This window comes from Fukomys damarensis, unplaced genomic scaffold (assembly GCF_012274545.1).
Source record: "Fukomys damarensis isolate Sample0158 unplaced genomic scaffold, DMR_v1.0_HiC HiC_scaffold_4, whole genome shotgun sequence".
Taxonomy (NCBI): domain Eukaryota; kingdom Metazoa; phylum Chordata; class Mammalia; order Rodentia; family Bathyergidae; genus Fukomys; species Fukomys damarensis.
Genome location: NW_022900916.1, coordinates 5,189,996 through 5,208,582, shown reverse-complemented (window position 1 = coordinate 5,208,582; position 18,587 = coordinate 5,189,996). Strand labels below are relative to the sequence as shown.

Genomic DNA, 18,587 nt, shown 5'->3' with positions numbered 1-18,587 from the left:
TATAAATATATAAATATATCTCCACCGATAAGACAGAAAAGTGAGATGTCCTAAATTTACTTACAATCCAGGGGATGCAGGAGAGGGGATTGTTGAAGAATCAGTTCAGCCAACAATTTTGGGCCAACCCACCCAAATGAGGGAGCAAAATCCACCCCACCTCCTACGCGCCTGTTGAGATCCTGGACCCCAGGGCAGGGAGCACCAGGCATAACTACACTTTGCTTAGAACCCTAACTAACCCATCAAAGAAAACCGAGTAGCTTTTCTTATGCTCTGTCCTCCTAACCTCAAGCTTGGCCTGCTTTTTCTGGGTCCACCCCTCCTACTTCTAGGCAAGGTGTGCTTGCTGCAAGCGATTTATGCTTTCTTTCCTCTGAATTTCCCTTGTAGCACGCTGTGGCTTCCCAAATTTGCTGTGTATCTTTTCAGACACTGCCAAGCCACACCGGCGGCTTGGGGACTGTGTCCCAGGTCTGGTTCTTTCTTCCTGGCTAGAATTTGCCACATATCTTTTTATTTCAGGGTTCTCTTGGTCTTTTGAAGTTTGATTTTGTCGCAGCCATGCAAAATTGCTTCCTTTAGTAGTAGATTAAAATAAAAACTTCTTACAATAGCGATAGTAATGGCTAAGAGTTCAATAGTTACGTGGTTTGGAAAATTACCCTTGGTGCCAGTAGAGAATATTACCTGACCTGCTAACTCAGATTTTAACTTTAAGATTATATTATGTGAGAATAAACCAATACATTTATTTTAATGACCAACATTCCTAAGAAAGCAAGGTAATAGATAGGCATTCTCATTAGACTTTTATATTTTAATCAAACATTTGTTAATTTATGAAAACAACCTATGTTTCTCTTGGGGGGACTTTTCCAAATACACCTTCATCTATTCCTTTATTGAAATTTCCTAAATCATAAAATGCGGGAGGAAGGGAAACAATTCAGACCATGCTTTTATTCCCTTCTTAAATTCTTCTATCATAAAATTCTGCTGGATTTATTTGAACATACTTAAGGGTTTACTATTTGCCAAGCATACAATAAGACTTTTACACCAAGGGATTAATTGAAACCTCTCTTTGAATTCATAGCATAGATACAGTTACATTTATTGTTGTTCAGGTGGGCTCCTAAGCAATTTGTTCCTGGTGTACTAATTTAATTAATGTTTGCTGAGGCAGCTATCTCCCAGGCTGCACAGTGGGCACTCTGGACACAGAGTGCTTCTGTGGACGTTGTTAACTCCTGAGGCATAAACCTGAGTAGCTCCGGTGCCTATCATTAGCTCTCAGCCCCTCACCGGCAGGCTGGATCATCTTCACTGTGGAGTTTGTCCTTCTTTCCAAAGGTCAAACAGGAGTCTTTTGTGTGTTGCCAAATAGGTCAGGGTCCAAAATGTCAAACTCCACATTTCTGAGAGGCTTTGCACATTCTTTTAGTGAAGACAGTGGGGACTTTCTGCAGTACAGGATCACCTGATCTCTGCATGATAATTAATTAATATATTACGGATGCTGATTACTTCTTGATGAATATAATATTGTGATTGTACAGGGTGTAACCATGGAGCAGGACAAAGGTGACTGAAGGGACCAGGTATCTGTGATGGGAGATCCTCATGCCAGTTTCCATACTAGGAAAAGCCTTTCTGCAAGAAGCAAACCTCAGAACACCTTGGTTGTTTTCTCAGCTAGGCAGGACATGCATTTATGCTGTTAGCAATTGCCTCTGAGTACACTTTTCTTGGCTTTTATGCCTATCTCTTTCATCCCATTCTGGTAGACATTTTCTTCTTTCAGCCACAGTCATATTTTCAATCACATCATATTAAAATCTTTTAAAATCCTCTTTTAAGGTGCTTTTTAATAACCACTCAAATATCCTGCCTGGTGAACAAGTATGTCACCCCAGAGAAAATAATGCTTCTTATTTTGTGTAAGAGTTTTATGTTGATTTGTGTTTGGCAGGGGTCCTTAGAATATTGAAATAATAAAAGAATTATCAGGAATTCAAATGTAGGGGCTCTTAGAGGATATAAGTTCCTGGGGACAAGGAAAGAGGAACTTCAAAACTCTCTCTATATTTATTATCTACAGCACAATGGACTCAGATGGAATTTCCAAAATGGAAATATCTGAGTAAGTTCTGAGATGGAACCAAAGTGTAGGCAAGCTCAACTGTGAGTCCATAGCTACCCTCACGTTCCCTGGTAATTTTTCTTCTTCACAGCCTACAAGGAATCCATTGATGTCAGGGATAAGAAGTAACTTTCCTCCTCTTCAGGTGAATATAAACAAATGCGACAAATAGCAGCGAGAATAGTACCTTATAGTTGCACCGAAGTCATAGTGGAATTGAGAAGGAAATTTTTTCCGAAGTAACCAGTTTTCTTTGCTCCTGAGAGCATTTCTTTGGGGTAGAAAGGAAAATTATACTGCACCCATTTTAGTAGTGAAGTAACTGAGGCTTTGGGAAGTTCCTGGTGTGTTGCTGAACTCACAATTCCTTCGAAGTGGGACTTGGCCCAGTGCTTTTTCAGCAGAGGGAGCAGAGTCCGCTACCCAGCTACTGCTATGTTTAGCTTTTCTCTAGGAAGGGAGCACGATGATTACTCAGCCATTATTCATATTGATAAGGTGGCTTTGGAAAACATATCTTATATGGAAAGTTTATAATCTAATCTCTCACTTACTTGATACAAAATATTTTTTTTCTATACAGATTAGATCAGGAGACATATGTCTAGGAAGCGCTGAGTACTTCTCTAATGCCAGCACCGTGCTGGGATTGAAGAAAAGTGCTTCATCAGTCACGTGGACCATGGCCAGAGCTTTGCTTTTGTACTGATTCTCCTGGGCATCATGTTAGTGCTCAGGAAAGTTAGATTTTGTTACTAGTATTGTAGGAATGGATTTCTGATATATCTCTTTTCCATTTTAGTTTTTTCTCTACATAGTTTTTTGGTTTCTTGAGGCAGGGTCTTGCTATGCAGTTCAGGCTGGTCTTGAACTCACTGTATAGCCCAGGCTGGCCTCAAACCAGCAGTGCTCCTTCTCCCTCAGCCTCTCTAGGGCTGGTATTACAGGTATAGGCTCAGCCTACACCTATTTTCCAGATAAGTAAAGCATTATAATCTATGAATTTGGAGACTTTGCATAACTCTATTTGCTTATGTATGTGCACACACACCACACACACACACACACACACACATACATATGTGTGTGTGTTACTAATACTTTCTTACATATAAAAGAAAAACAGGAAAAAATCCATCATGGCCATTCTATGAAAAACAAAAATCAGATAAATACATATCTTCTTGCTTGCCTGAATGTTTGTGATCAAATATGGTGGATATGAATCAGAAGAGAAGAATGTTTCAATATCATTCGTCCCTCAGTACAGTATCCAGAACTGTAATGACATTGAATGGAATTTATAGTCCTAATTTGGGGTATTTTCTTATTTTGTTTAGTTATTGGAGAAGTGGGAATACGTATTTCTTTATTAGGTCTGTTGTTTAAGTCGTATACGATTCTCAAAGTTAAAAGAAGTTTTGAAATGATGATGACCTAGCTAGAAAGTAACAAGCTGGACTTCTAAGTGAGAGCTGTCTTGACAACCTGTGAAACTGCATATGGCACTAGTACAGGATGTCAGAGTATATGATTTTATACATAAGCTAGGATAGGTAAATCAATGTTTCCACAGTGACTCTATGTTACATGACAGGTGTTACATCAAATGTTCATTCTCTAACCATATGACTCTTGAAAAAAAATCACTATTTCTCACATCTTCCATGTATTTGGCCAGATAAAAATAAAACCTAATCCAAGTAGGAATTTATTTTGAACTACTAGCTTTGTCAGACTTGGTATAGCTCCCTAGCTGATGGCCAGAAGAGCACTGTATGGTCACTATATGGGCACTGTGTGGTCACTATGTGGGCATTGCATGGTGGTCACTACATGGGCAGCGCATGGACACTACCTGGGTCCTGCCTGGTCATTACATGGTGGTCATTACATGGGCACTGCAAGGACATTATGTGACCAGAACATGATATCTAATAAGATCTTCCCTACACCCTGGATCTGAAAATAGAGATGGGTAGATTCTCACTGACCCCAGTGATAGTCACAGAAGTCTCTCTAAATCCTGTTCTATTCATGATTGAAAAGAGCCAAGATAACATCACCATAAGAGAGCCACGGTCTCCAAATCATCACAATTAGTTAGTACTGTGTTACAATCACCTGCTTTCCCCTGAACAGGTGTCTGTATGCAAACATCACATGAATTGCTCCCTGGAAAATCCTCTGGTTATTCTATAAGGGAATGTGTGAAGTCACTAAAACAAAATCTATTACTACAATAAATTAGACTTATATGACTCACATGACACATTACTTTGACAACATTAATCATGAACATACCTGAAACAAATGCATAGTCTACATGAGATATAACAGAAAAGCAAAGCTCAGTGGAGATGTACTGCTGTGTACTGCTGTGGAGACCATCGGCGTCTGTTCTACGTCAGAGTGACACACTGGCCACACAGGGGATGCGGAAAATAATCCAATCTCACCTTCCCTTTATTTCCTGTCACGGCTCTGCTCCAGCAATCTCGAAAGCAGTTACGTTAAATTAATAAAACTGTAAGTTCTGTGTTGTAATAGTTACTAACCTTTCCCCCTTGGGCCCTATAGAGTTCAAAGTGTTTTCAATTCTGTTTCTCAATCATGGAGCATTGAGGGAGAAAGTGACTTCCCTACAATTGTTTGCTAACCCTTGTAGGTTGTTCTTGAAAATTATTCTACAAGAATAGGACAATGGAAAGGCTCACACTTGGACTAAATTTTCCACCTACAGTGTGGCACCATCTGTAAAATACTGTATCTGTTTGACGTTAGAGCCATGGTTTGATAAGGACTATAAGGTAATTAGCTTTATCAGCTCAATAGCCTGAGTACGGGTTTGGTGAGAACAGTAAGTAATTCCATTAAACTAGATGATACATGAAGACGACACACTAGTTTGGTAGAGAGGGTTTTTCACTTTGGTATTCCTTTTTAAAATTCCAGTGCTCTCTCACTTAATATGTAAATTAAATACTCAGTTTTAAGTAGTCATAGGGTAAGGGCCGGGGATTTAGCTCAGTGGTTAGGTGGCCTGCCTTGCAAGCACAAGGACCCGAGTTCAATCCGTGGCACCAAAAAAAAAAAAAAGTCATAGGGTGATTTGTGCTACAGGCACACAAATCAATGCTAGTGGAATATAGTTTAACTCCTGGCCACTTGCTGAATGAAGTTGGGAGGCACATTCCTCTTATAATTTCCATTTTGAAATGCAGAATTTTAAACTACAAAAGCCTGTGCACAGCTGGACAATTCTATGGAGCACTTGAAAGAAAGATGGTTCAGCTGTGAGAATTCATTAAGTGATTAATGTATCTCAGTTGTTGTGGCTAAAATTTAAAATATGTGTACCCAGGTGTGGTGGTCTATTCCTATAATCCCAGGATTCAGGAGGCTGCAGCAAATAGTAAGTTCAAGGCCAGCCTGAGCTATACATCTAGCAAGTCCTCCATTGTGGGGAAGAAAAAAAGCACCAAAATATTTCCAAATTATCTAAAATAGCTCTCGGAGGAAAAAGGCCTTTTATAACTGACACGGATCTCCCCTGTCACCACACTCCTCCTCACCCTCCCGGAAAGGCACTGTAACATCACAGGGAGAAGACGGACTCCACAGGGCAGCACTGGCTCCCCATTCACCCTGCAGCCCATGCTGCACAGAGTGCAGAGCACAGTGCTCAGGGCGGGCAGCTGTGCCTTGGGATCCACAGCACCTCCCTGAAACCCTGGACGAATCTCTCAGCGGATTCTGCCCCACGGAGCTCCCCATCCCCTAGGAGCACAGCAGTGCCTCACTGGGCCCACTGGAGGTGTCCAGCCTGTGACATGGAGTGCTTTCCACTATGTGGGTCTGACTGGGCGTGCTAACGAGCTGGCAAGTGTGACCAACTCCAAGGCCAACTGGGAACACAGCCTCCTGGAGCTCAGGAAAGCTGAGGCAGAAGGAGAAATAAATATAAGACGTGTGCATCATGTTACTGCTCATGCTGGCTTGGCCAGTGAGTCTATGCCTTGCCCTTCCCCCAGCTCTGCCTTCCTGACAAAGCACTGGGCTCTGACACCAGCCCTGGTGCACCAGAGAGATGGTCAAGGCTATAAGTTGGCCCAGTTTGGAGCTCCTGCCCTCACCAGGCTGCCAGGAAGGCTGGTGTTCAGTGTTAACCAGCAACAGGGACAGATGTGCAGGCCAGGCAGACAGAATGATGAGTGGCGTCTGTCTGCATGATGAGAAGGAGGTCATCCCTGCCTAGGCCCAGGGTAGAATGTTTTAGGGACATCGAGGAGCCACTTCAAAGGCCCTGAAGCTTGTGATGCTCAAGAACAGAAAACAAGGTCATTTACGAAAGCAGCCATTTCAGAGAAGTTCTAACTTGGTCAGCTTTGGAGGGAGAGCCCAGGGCTTTTAGAAATCTCATAGGTGACATTAATTAAATTATGTAAACTGCTTTGTGAGTCAGATAATCTGGGACCCAGAAAATTCCAGTAGCTTGTGTAACGCATCGCGTTACCTAACTCCCTGCTAGGACTGCACCACACGCTGATGAGGCCAGCGCCAAGTGCTGCCGCTCCTTCCTGGGGTTGTAGGTTGAGCTTGGGACAGAATGCCCGCAAGGCCCGCCCCCGGTTCTCCTCAGAACTGCAGTCGGGACTTGGAGGTGCAGCACACAAGTAAGACAGAACCGAGTATGTGGAAAACCGAGCATGCATGGCAGGGTCAGGCTGGGCAGAGGGGAGAAGCAATCCGATCGTGGCTTCCACAGGAAACTTTAGAAAGTGGGTCAAAGACTAGCAGTCCAAAGAGAGGAGTTTCCAAAGGGAAACTAAGGGATGGCAAAACCAGGCTCACACTGCCAGTGCACTTCCAAGAGCAGAAAATTAACCAAGTGTGGGCCTGAAGTTCAGTGTGACTTTTGAAGAGATTTCTTCCAGATTTATTGAAAACACCCTATCTATTTAATAGCTATAGGAGACCTCATGATCAGGTTTCATCCTTTAAAGTTTTTAAAGCTTTTATCCCACTATAACAAATTTTAGGGTACTCATTACCAATCTCTTACTCTCCTCTTGCAAATGGTCATAAATAATTCATATGGCTTTTCTCCGTTTTTCTACCCTTTAAAAATGTTTCCATTACTGAACCTATAAATGGCCTCTTTAATTGTGTTGTCAATTTTTTCCCTCCTGAAGGATATGGGTGGACTTTATTAATAATGGTTAATATTCCACCTTGCCTAAAAACCATAGAGAGAGATTAAAGGCCGATGGGAAATTTCTAACACTGCAGTATGGGTTTCCATTGTTCATAGGGTGATTTCACAGGAGGATTTCAGGGAAGAATTTGAGAATTCAAGAGCAAGCAAAACAGTGAGATTTTCATATCCAAAACATGCCTGTAAAATGTGCTTTGTTGTTCTAGTGACTAGCAGCATCATATTCAAATCACTCTCCTTTTAATTATTTGCATTTTTTTAAAGTTAAGTCACAGGAGGATTTCAGGGAAGAATTTGAGAATTCAAGAGCAAGCAAAACAGTGAGATTTTCATACCCAAAACATGCCTGTAAAATGTGCTTTGTTGTTCTAGTGACTAGCAGCATATTCAAATCACTCTCCTTTTAATTATTTGCATTTTTTTAAAGTTAAAACAGATTTGACACAAATATTTCACCCAAATAGGAGACTAGAAGGCAAGGAAATAGGCTCCCTGGCATTTGCGAAGTGTCATTTAAATAGATTTAAAAAGAAAATCCAAAGTCCAATGTCAGTTTTAAATATGAGGGAATGAAAACCCAGCCCTGGCTTGCTCCAGAGAGAAACAGGCCAGACTCGGGTCAGCCTGGGAGGTGCGGGTCCCGGATGAGGGCAGGGGAGGCCAGGAGTGGGCAACGGCCGTGTCCCACACACACTTTGGACCAGACCCGGAAGTGCACTCTCATTCCTACCTGAAATGCAGGTCCTTAAAGGAGAACTGAGTTTCAATGATCCCGGTCGTCTTCACTCGAGAATGGAGAACATCTTGCTCATTTGGCACATACCTGGGAGCGGCTATTCTGTCTAAATCATTAAGGTAGCTGATAAAAACACAAAGAATACAGGTGTTCAACTTGGCCTTAGAGGACACCAGAATCCAATACAAGTGAACCTTTGGTTTAGAGTCCACTAAAAATAGTAAACTCCAGACCAGTGCTTTTCACACTGTGGTGTCAGAATGATGAGTGTTTGGTAGCTGAGATTTGGCAGTAGGCAGAGCATGCTCAGACCAAGCTCTGGGGCCTCGGCCCAGGGAGTCAGGACCACGCTCAGCCTGCGTGCTGGAGGCATATCTGCCAGGCACAGGAGCAGGAGAGGGAATGTCTCCATGAGGCCTGGAATGCATATGGAGACCAGAATGGAGGTCCCACCTGTTCAGCACAGACGTACAGGTAAATAGCTGACCGTCCTGCCAGGCTTGTAGTCACTGCACTACGCTCAGAATTCTGTACTTTGAACTTAGCCACTTCAGATTTTAAGACGGTGATTGGCTTAAAAGTCAAAATCTGAAGATTTTTTTTTTTTTTTTGTCAGAAGTCTCCTAATTTAGGACTAAGGACCATGCTGACATCCTGGAGTCACCATAAGAGAAGTGCCCTGTCTCCCCAGCTGGCCCACAGGTGGCCCCCGGACTGGAGCTTCTGGGCACCAGATGAAGGCCCTGTATCACTCCTACCTTCTACCATTGTTCCTGTGGAGTCTTAGCCATTCTGGATTGCCTGTCTTGTCAGGTTGAGCACTGAGGCTCTTATCCATATTGAATCTAGAGGTGGTGAGGAGCAGGATGAAGTCTAAATTGTGTTTTCTACAGAAGTCTGTTAGATCCATAGAAGGAAACTGCTCTTAGAACCTTGAAATCAAATATGTCTATAAATCAAAAGCAAAGTGTTTTATTGAAGAATTTTCTTTGAAAGCCACTCTTCTGGACTGTTGACACTAAATTTAGGAGCGTAGCAGTATGGCTATTTCTGTAAGGAATTTTCAATACAAATAACAATAGCAATTTAATGTTTTCTGACAAATTTGCCCGTTACATCATCCCATGCTTCCATGGATTAAAGAAAAATAAAAGGTTGGTGAGGATCCTTTGAGACAGACTCAGAGAGTCAGCAGAATAGCAGTTATTCTCAAAAGTTCAAATTTTTCCAGGATTTAAATTAAGGAGCTGTTGTGCCTTACCATCAAACACAATGCCTTAAAAAGTTATTTTATCATTAAAGAATAAATTCAAGAGTGAGATGGTAACCTATTCCTCAAGGATTTTTTCCCTTTTACCAAGAAACAAACTAAGAATGGCCCAGAGGGATTTTGGTCAAGAGGATAAATCAATCAATCAATAAATCACATCTTAGAAACATGAAAATGTAAAAAAGTATCACTATTGTTTCATTTAAATAAATATTCTAAAAATGATACATCGAGATAGAAATGTATCAGAGAAAGTATTGGCAAAAGTTTGCAGATGTAAAAAATGTATTTTCTCTTCAAGGAAGCAAATCATTGTAAGTTTTTCATTGACTTAAGTCTGCATGCACTATATGTGTACAACTGGTCAATTAGTTCATGCTTGAATAAAAAAAATAAATACGCCTATCAAAATAGAAATTAAATTTATTTTAGTGACAGGTAAGTAAAAGCTTTGGTAAACAGGTTTTGATGAACTTTTATTTGTGTGCATAAATGATTTCAGGCAAAGAAGAGGCCTCAGTAAACTGACAAATACGCATTCAAAATGCTTATTTTAATAAACAAATAAAAGATTTGGTTGTCCAAGGCTGTAGTCCAAAGCTTAGACCAGAAACTTTTAATATACATGGTTTAATTCACTTAAAAATACTCAACTCTCTTTTCAACTGTATAAAAGCAGTATTTTTCCTGGCAAGTCTGTCTTAGTTCCTGGAGCACGTGGAATTTAAACTGCACAGGAGATGACCGCAGCCACAAACCCTGCCGCCCTAACTCAGCCTTCCTGGCCGCCTGTGCCAGCCTATCTTCTTGCTGCAGCTCAGGCCTCCTTACATTGCCAATCATAACATTTCTTTCCTTTGCTCTCAACAGATTCAACTTTTTGTTAGCCTCAACTTGAAAAGTCTCTAGACTAGAGAAAGCAACAGATACCTCACTTGCACCAATAGCCAATAAATAAATAAATACAAACGATAGAGAACTTTATATAATATATATGAAATGTGCATCCAGTATAGTGCCAATCTAATTTTTTATTTAGGTTTACAATATGAATGTAATGCAGGATTTGTTTTAGAAAAAAAACCTGCTCTTAATTTTTGTAAGAAAACAAGTTCCATTCAACAATTTTGCTCAGCAAGCTTTTATGTAACTTGTCCTAAGGACACTTCTAAGCAGAAAAATATGTTAATATTTTATTCTTTTGATTTATCTATAAAATATTTCTGAGACAGTGCCTGGGATGGAATCAGCTCTTTGGTTATTTTCCAGCTGTGCAAATTTTTCTGAAAGGTCAAAAACTACCACCCTATGAGCTACATTCACAAAATCATTGTGAATTGATGTTTATTGTATTTAACTTGAGGTACAGGTAAATATTTTAGTATGATTCTTGAGGTGGAGATAAATATTTCAATATGGTTCTGTAATTCTGCAGAAAAACTTATTTTATGTAAGCAAAGGAGTGACTTAAAATGCACAGTAAAGTGCCATATTACTCGACAATTTCAACTATACAAATTGCAGATGGATTCTGGCTGTTAAAGAACAAACGAGGTGGTGAACACATTTGCAAGTTTATTTCTTTCAGTATTGTAAGGGAAAACTAATAATGATTAACCAGTATCACACATCCAAAGCTAAATGATAGTTATAGCTCACCATACTTGCCTTTCCCCCTTTGCTGGAGAATTTAACTAAGATGGGAATGTTCAGTTAATTAGCTTGTAACTCACTGTTAGGCCTTCCCAGTGATGGGTGTAGCAGGGCAAAGTTTTAGCACCCTTCCTAGGGAGAAAGAGATCCTTCTTCTACTGAAATGCAGCAGACACCGAGACACTCCAGAAAGCTGATAGCTAGTTGATGAAACCACAGAACAATGCCCATCTATCTCTGTGCCCTGCCGGCAAGGTGCCCGCTGCAATTCGGGGTCCAAGACAATAGTAAATGAGTGATCACCGAAGAGTGCTTTACCCCCTGGGACAAATATGGTTTGCTTTCTTTCCAGAATCATTCTATCTTTGATGAAACATCTCAAGGATCTTGCAAGCTTTATTGGTCTGTCTACCAGTGATCCTTTATATGCGTCACTTTTATGTTACCCTTTGTTGTTATTTTCATTTCCTTTGCTTAATTATGTACTGGTAGTGCATTCTGTTGGGGGCTTATCAAAGGATTCTATTTGAAATTTTTATACGTTCATATACAAGGAAGAAAACATACAATGTTTAGTACTTAGATAACGATTTCATTCATGGGTACATGTGCTTGCCGGGACATACTAGTGTGATAGGTTAAGAATGACTTGCTGAAATAAACACTTTAAGCCATGTTGACAGTGCCATTATAAGCATTGTCATACCTCCTTATTAGCCATCCCTTTTGGCTACTAATGCTTACTAAATGATACTGGCTGTGAGACTTAGGCTATTTTTCTCCAGACTCCCAAACAATCCTACCACATACAACTGTCGCGGAAATCAACAATTATTTTCTTCCAGAAGTGTCCATCTTGGTCATCAATCCAGTGAGCTGAAGCATGCGTCACTCATGAAATTATTCTAAGAGATAACCCAGTAACATGGATATAGCTGAAGTACTTAGCCCCAAACCTCAGGGTGCACATTGCCAGTCTGTGTTAATATCGAGCCTTGTGTATAATACTTCTTTCTCATTGAGAGAGGAAAAGTGCCCCTGCCAGGCAAACGGTTTTACAATGGGTTATTTTAAATACTTAGAAATGTTTGCGTCTGGCTTATGTCATGTTGTTAGTGTTTGTTTTTCCAAGGCCATTTGCTTTCTCCATTTGCGTTCATGAGCACACACTAGGCAGCATTACAGCACTTAGTTACCCATGTTTCCGCGCAGCCACGCGGCAGTGAGTCACTTACTAGGCCGCGGAGTCGTTGAGCTGGTATTCAGAGGCCCTTTCGAAGCAGGCCTGGATCCCTGGGTCTTGCCACAGTCGTTTGATCACCTCAGCCAGTTGAGGCGTCATGACCCCATCTTCCTGGGCATGTGCCATGGTCCACAGCTGCTGCTGGTCCTCCTACCATGACGGTGCCATGGGAAGACAAAGATGTGTCATTGGGAATGGCAGGACAATTTAAGGGATTGATTTCGTCATTCCTTTTGCTAACAGTTCCACTGATTGGGTTTTCAAAACGCATTAAGATCACAGAACTCAAATTCCTTAAAGTTCTCCTTTGCGCAAAAACTGTGACGTTATGTGGAAAACTTAGGATATCTTCAACCTATATCCCTGACTTCCTAGTATGATGGCAGAAAAATGAACAACATTTGGGTACACATCCATTTAACCCTCAGAGAGGTGGAATGTTAGCGGCAAGGGATAACAAAATCTCCTGGCAGTTTGTCTTCCTCAGATGATAGCTATATATTGTTTACTTGACAGCATGCGTTTGTGTTATACAATGCTTGCAGTCGTTTGGGGACTTGGGACATGTATATCATGCGCCTTCACCTGCTCTTCTCACCCCTCTCCCTCTCTTGCTCCCATCCTCACCTCTTGAGCTGCTGCTTCCTTTTCATCTTGTCTGTGTTCGCAGTGCGCAGTGTCGGCGCTCCGTGCGAGGCGCTGGCGCCGTAGGAAACACGGTGGAACCCTTTTCTCATCTCCTGTCCCTCCTCACCTTATTCCTCCATCCTGGGTTCCCCTCCCCTCTTGTCACGACATCTCTCCCCGCTTCCTAGTATTGACCTATCAGTTTGCTCTGTGTACATTAAGTTTCTCATAGAAGAGAAGCATATCATAGTTAAGCTGGTGTGTCCCATGTATTTCACTGGAGAGTACGGCCTCAAGCTGCATCTGCCTTCCCGCAAAGGACTCGAGCGCATCTTTCTTAGGGCACGGTGGTACTGAACTGTGTGCGAATGCTGCATTTCCTGTATCCATTCATCTCTCGATGGTTATGCAGGCTGCTTCTCAGATTTAGCTGTTATGAATTGCGCTGCTATATGGGCATATAGTTTTAATTTAGAAAGAGCCAAGTAAGAATAAGAGTAAAATGAGAAATAAATGCACTGCAGTAAATTTATATTAAAAACTAATATACGATTTTATCTGCCATCAAGCATACTTTGTAATTGTGTAAGTAAGCAGTGGTAAACATTTGCACTTATCGAGGTTTTTGAACATCCCCGTAGGTATTGACTGCTGCTTTTGGAGCGAATCAATAGGGCAGAGGTGAGATTAGGAAACCAAAAGAAAAGCAAGGATGGCATCAGCTCTGTTTGTACAATCTTTGTGGGTTATAAGGAGATGCCAGACAGAGTTTACTAAGTAAACTCGGTTTGCACATCTTCTAGTAGCCTACAATTTATTTAAACTAGAAAATCAAAACTTTCTAGGACAAAAGCATTTCATGTTTTCAAAGACAAAGGCTTTGAGTTTCTAGGTGTTTACCTGGGCTTGGCAACAGTCAGGTTACCAGGTCACCTGGGCTCTGTTTCTGGATGGCAGGCGCCAGGCTCCTGTCCCCCACGACCCTGCCAGTGAGTACTACAGTGGCCACTGACACGATGACACCCCATGCATCCCCAGCCCTCCAGATTGTAACACGATGTACCCGGGAGTAAGACAAGCACCCGAAGACGAGTCAACCTATGGGTATTTTGTGTAGTCAGGCTGCGATGAGAGAAAGTATATTCGGTAAGAACCAGTTGCTCTCCTGACATAACTCAACTTTTTATCTTAAACTGACTGTAGGTTCATTTCACCATTTCATCAAAACTTCGTCCTTTGCATGAAAGGCTAAGCGCGCATCTGTTTCCGTTAATGACATCCTTTAAGACAAATCCCTTATTTATTTCTTCTTCAAAATCAAGGAATTTTTAAATTTTTTTAATTTTGGGGGGGGCTTTGTTTTTGTTAAAATCAAATCTATCAGATGATCACTGGGCTGATTGCGAAGTAGCCAAGAGCAAAAGTTGTGGCCATGTTCTTGCATCAACACAAGATAACATTTCCACCCCCTCCTCCTCGTCTAGTCTCCCGTTTGGCCCTGACAACGATTCCAAAGTCTTTAATGACAAATCATAAATAAAACAGCTGCTCTCTCATGCACTTTTACCCCCACAAGGAAAACACTGCCTGCCTCAGCCTCACCTCGTCTTTGAAAATGTCCCCTTTAGAGCAGAAGCCCCTGGTGTTGTGGGACCAAGGGGTGGAATTTCTGTACCATCTGCATGGACCAGGACCTTTGCCTGCCTCAGCCTCACCTCGTCTTTGAAAATGTCCCCTTTAGAGCAGAAGCCCCTGGTGTTGTTGTGGGACCAAGGGGTGGAATTTCTGTATCATCTGCATGGACCAGGACCTCCCTGCCACCCTGCAGTCCTCTCTCCTTAAAGGAAACCTGCCCCATCAGCTTGAGTTTTGTCTTCTTAGACCTTTTCCTTTTTTAAAGTATTGCATGCACAGGGGGCGATAGGCATTTGCCAGTTTTGTTTCTTTTCAAACCATAAATAACATTTTATGGGTCCTAGTTTATTTCAGTCTTTGATGGTCTCACAGGCTCACGGAAGCGCTGATATAATGCAAAGAATTAACTTACATTCTGAATGAGGCGGGCCATTTGAATTTGTAAAATCTGCAACACTCACATTAACAGCTATCATGAAAAGTCATCCTCCACAGGAGAGTCACTCTGCAAACTACAGACTATTTCACTCCCATAATTTAAGGACTTTAGTACTAATTTCCCAGCCTTCATCCTCCACATGAGAGTCACTCTGCAAACTACAGACTATTTCACTCCCATAATTTAAGGACTTTAGTACTAATTTCACAGCAAACTCAGAATCAAATCTGGATCTTTTAAGGACACACAGGCTCCAACTGCGTTGATGCCATCTGCTTTCTCTGTCCTTCTCCTGTGTTCTCCTGTCTCCTCCTCAGGTCTCCGAGCTGTGCACACCTCTCTCCCTGGGGCCTCCCAAGGCCGACACGATGTCTGCTCTCTTCTCCAACCTCTTTCTAATCTGTTTCCCTTTTTTTAAAGAAATCATTCTTTGTGACAGTTACCCCACTTCGTGCATTTTCTTCTTCATTTATGCTGTATCTTTCATATTGGGCTGCAAACACATGGAAGTAGAGACTGTTCATTTCTATGTTCTTAAGATTCATAATGAATGAATCAAAACAGTGAATACACTCATCATTATCTCCAGGGATAGGTTAAGGAATCTCTAAAAAGTCTGCCAAATTTTTCAGAGTGCCCTAGGTGCTGAGTTTTGGCCCAGCGATACACTAACTGACTGTAGGTTCATTTCACCATTTCATCAAAACTTCGTCCTTTGCATGAAAGGCTAAGCGTGCATCTGTTTCCGTTAATGACGTCCTTTAAGACAAATCCCTTATTTATTTGTTCTTCAAAATCAAGGAATTTTTAAATTTTTTTAATTTTCTCTCGTTACCCTGTGACTTCTTTGGAAAAACTCTGGGACAGCAGTGGTCTGGGCTTTGCCGTTCATTCAGGGGCTGCAGCTCTGGAAGGAGATTGTGCAGAAATGGAAAGCACATGCAGGTCACAGAGATCTCTCGTTACCCTGTGACTTCTTTGGAAAAACTCTGGGACAGCAGTGGTCTGGGCTTTGCCGTTATTCAGGGGCTGCAGCTCTGGAAGGAGATTGTGCAGAAATGGAAAGCACATGCAGGCCACAGAGGTAATCAAATCTATCAGATGATCACTGGGCTGATTGCGAAGTAGCCAAGAGCAAAAGTTGTGGCCACATTCTTGCATCAACACAAGATAACATTTTCACCCCCTCCTCCTCGTCTAGTCTCCCGTTTGGCCCTGACAACGATTCCAAGGTCTTTAATGACAAATGATAAATAAAACAGCTGCTCTCTCGTGCACTTTTACCCCCACAAGGAAAACACTGCCTGCCTCAGCCTCACCTCGTCTTTGAAAATGTCCCCTTTAGAGCAGAAGCCCCTGGTGTTGTGGGACCAAGGGGTGGAATTTCTGTACCATCTGCATGGACCAGGACCTTCCTGCCACCCTGCAGTCCTCTCTCCTTAAAGGAAACCTGCCCCATCAGCTTGAGTTTTGTCTTCTTAGACCTTTTCCTTTTTTAAAGTACTGCATGCACAGGGGGTGATAGGCATTTGCCAGTTTTGTTTCTTTTCAAACCATAAATAACATTTTATGGGTCCTAGTTCATTTCAGTCTTTGATGGTCTCACAGGCTCACGGAAGCGCTGATATAATGCAAAGAATTAACTTATGTTCTGAATGAGGCGGGCCATTTGAATTTGTAAAATCTGCAACACTCACATTAACAGCTATCATGAAAAGTCATCCTCCACAGGAGAGTCACTCTGCAAACTACAGACTATTTCACTCCCATAATTTAAGGACTTTAGTACTAATTTCCCAGCCAACTCAGAATCAAATCTGGATCTTTTAAGGACACACAGGCTCCAACTGCGTTGATGCCATCTGCTTTCTCTGTCCTTCTCCTGTGTTCTCCTGTCTCCTCCTCAGGTCTGCGAGCTGTGCACACCTCTCTCCCTGGGGCCTCCCAAGGCCGACACGATGTCTGCTCTCTTCTCCAACCTCTTTCTAATCTGTTTCCCTTTTTTTAAAGAAATCATTCTTTGTGACAGTTACCCCACTTCGTGCATTTTCTTCTTCATTTATGCTGTATCTTTCATATTGGGCTGCAAACACATGGAAGTAGAGACTGTTCATTTCTATGTTCTTAAGATTCATAATGAATGAATCAAAACAGTGAATACACTCATCATTATCTCCAGGGATAGGTTAAGGAATCTCTAAAAAGTCTGCCAAATTTTTCAGAGTGCCCTAGGTGCTGAGTTTTGGCCCAGCGATACACTCTCGTTACCCTGTGACTTCTTTGGAAAAACTCTGGGACAGCAGTGGTCTGGGCTTTGCCGTTCATTCAGGGGCTGCAGCTCTGGAAGGAGATTGTGCAGAAATGGAAAGCACATGCAGGTCACAGAGACTTCCTCATCAACAATAGTCACCAACGTGGCCTTAGCTTTAAGACCTAGAAGAATTCATTGGGAACCCTAGAGACAGATTTCCAGGATCACAGAAGACATTCAAAGGAAGGGAGACACGGCCTACTAATTTCTTGAGAAATTCTAGGTTCAAAAGGCCAAGGTTTTGTTGCTATTAGATTTTCCTTCTCTGAGTACTATGGTGAGTGTGAATTTCTAACCTGTTATAGTATACTTGCCCCCAAACCCATTTCATCATGGAACTTTAATCGCGGAACTTCTTGGGGAATCCAAGAATATAATAATATTCAGAAAGGAGAAGCAGAAATTTACTAAATGAAGCTGGGCGTGGTTTAGCATGCCCATAATCTCAGCACTCAGGAGGCTAAGGCAAGAAAATCACTATGAGTTCAAGGCATTATGAACGACACAGCAAGACCCTGTTTCAAAAAAACCAACCAACAATAACAACAAAAGACAGAAAGAGAAGGAAAAAATGAAAAAATAAATTTACTAAATGTCTTTATTATTCCCCTTTTCCTATTTCTTGAGCTTTTCCCTCTTCACAGCTTTGTGAAATCAGTTTATCAAACACGAAACCAAAACATGAACAGGCCCCTTTAGCTGTATCCTGTCCACCACAGACTCAACCCCTTCCTGCCCCTGAGTGACACTTCCGGAAAGCATTTCCTTCAAACTCCACAGGCTCTGAGCCCAGCTCTTCTGACTACTCACTAAGCCCCAGTGGCTCCATCTTGCTGCGGATCCTGGATCCCTTTAACTATTCTTCTTCCTGGACCTCTCTAGACTTTTTAACTTGCGTAAAACTCCATTTGGACCCCATCACTGCCATTCTGGGATTCCAGATACCTCTAATAGCCCCATAAATATTCCATCCTTTCCTCTGAAGTTTTCTCCTCCTCTCAAGTGACTTAGAAAATGGTGGAGGTTTTATTTTTTCCTCTCTTAAAACACTACTACTTGGGCCAGGGATTTAGCTCAGTGGTTCTGCCTCCTGCCTCGCAAGGGCGCAAGGTCCCGAGTTAGATCTCCAGTACCAAACAAACAGAAAACTCTACTACTTGGGCTTTGTTCTCCTTACTACTCTTCTCACCCTAGGCACTTGACTGTTTACTCTGAACCATCCACGTAGTATAAATCATACGCCAGGGGTGACGTCATGAAAACCAACACCTGGGGCTCAAGCGGGAGAGCCTCTGTGAGCCCCAAGCAT

At 41.9% G+C, this 18,587-nt stretch overlaps 1 protein-coding gene across 1 annotated transcript in view; it reads right to left on the bottom strand.

Moving 5' to 3' along the window:
• Positions 1 to 18,587, bottom strand: part of Gnat3 (G protein subunit alpha transducin 3) — a 44,759-nt gene that overhangs the window by 6,499 nt on the left and 19,673 nt on the right. Inside the window, exons 4-5 of the mRNA XM_010636799.2 lie at positions 12,259 to 12,416; positions 8,095 to 8,223 (exon numbers count right to left, since the gene is read on the bottom strand). Coding sequence (XP_010635101.1) covers positions 8,095 to 8,223; positions 12,259 to 12,416 — 287 coding nt within the window. The remainder of the gene's footprint in view (positions 1 to 8,094; positions 8,224 to 12,258; positions 12,417 to 18,587) is intronic.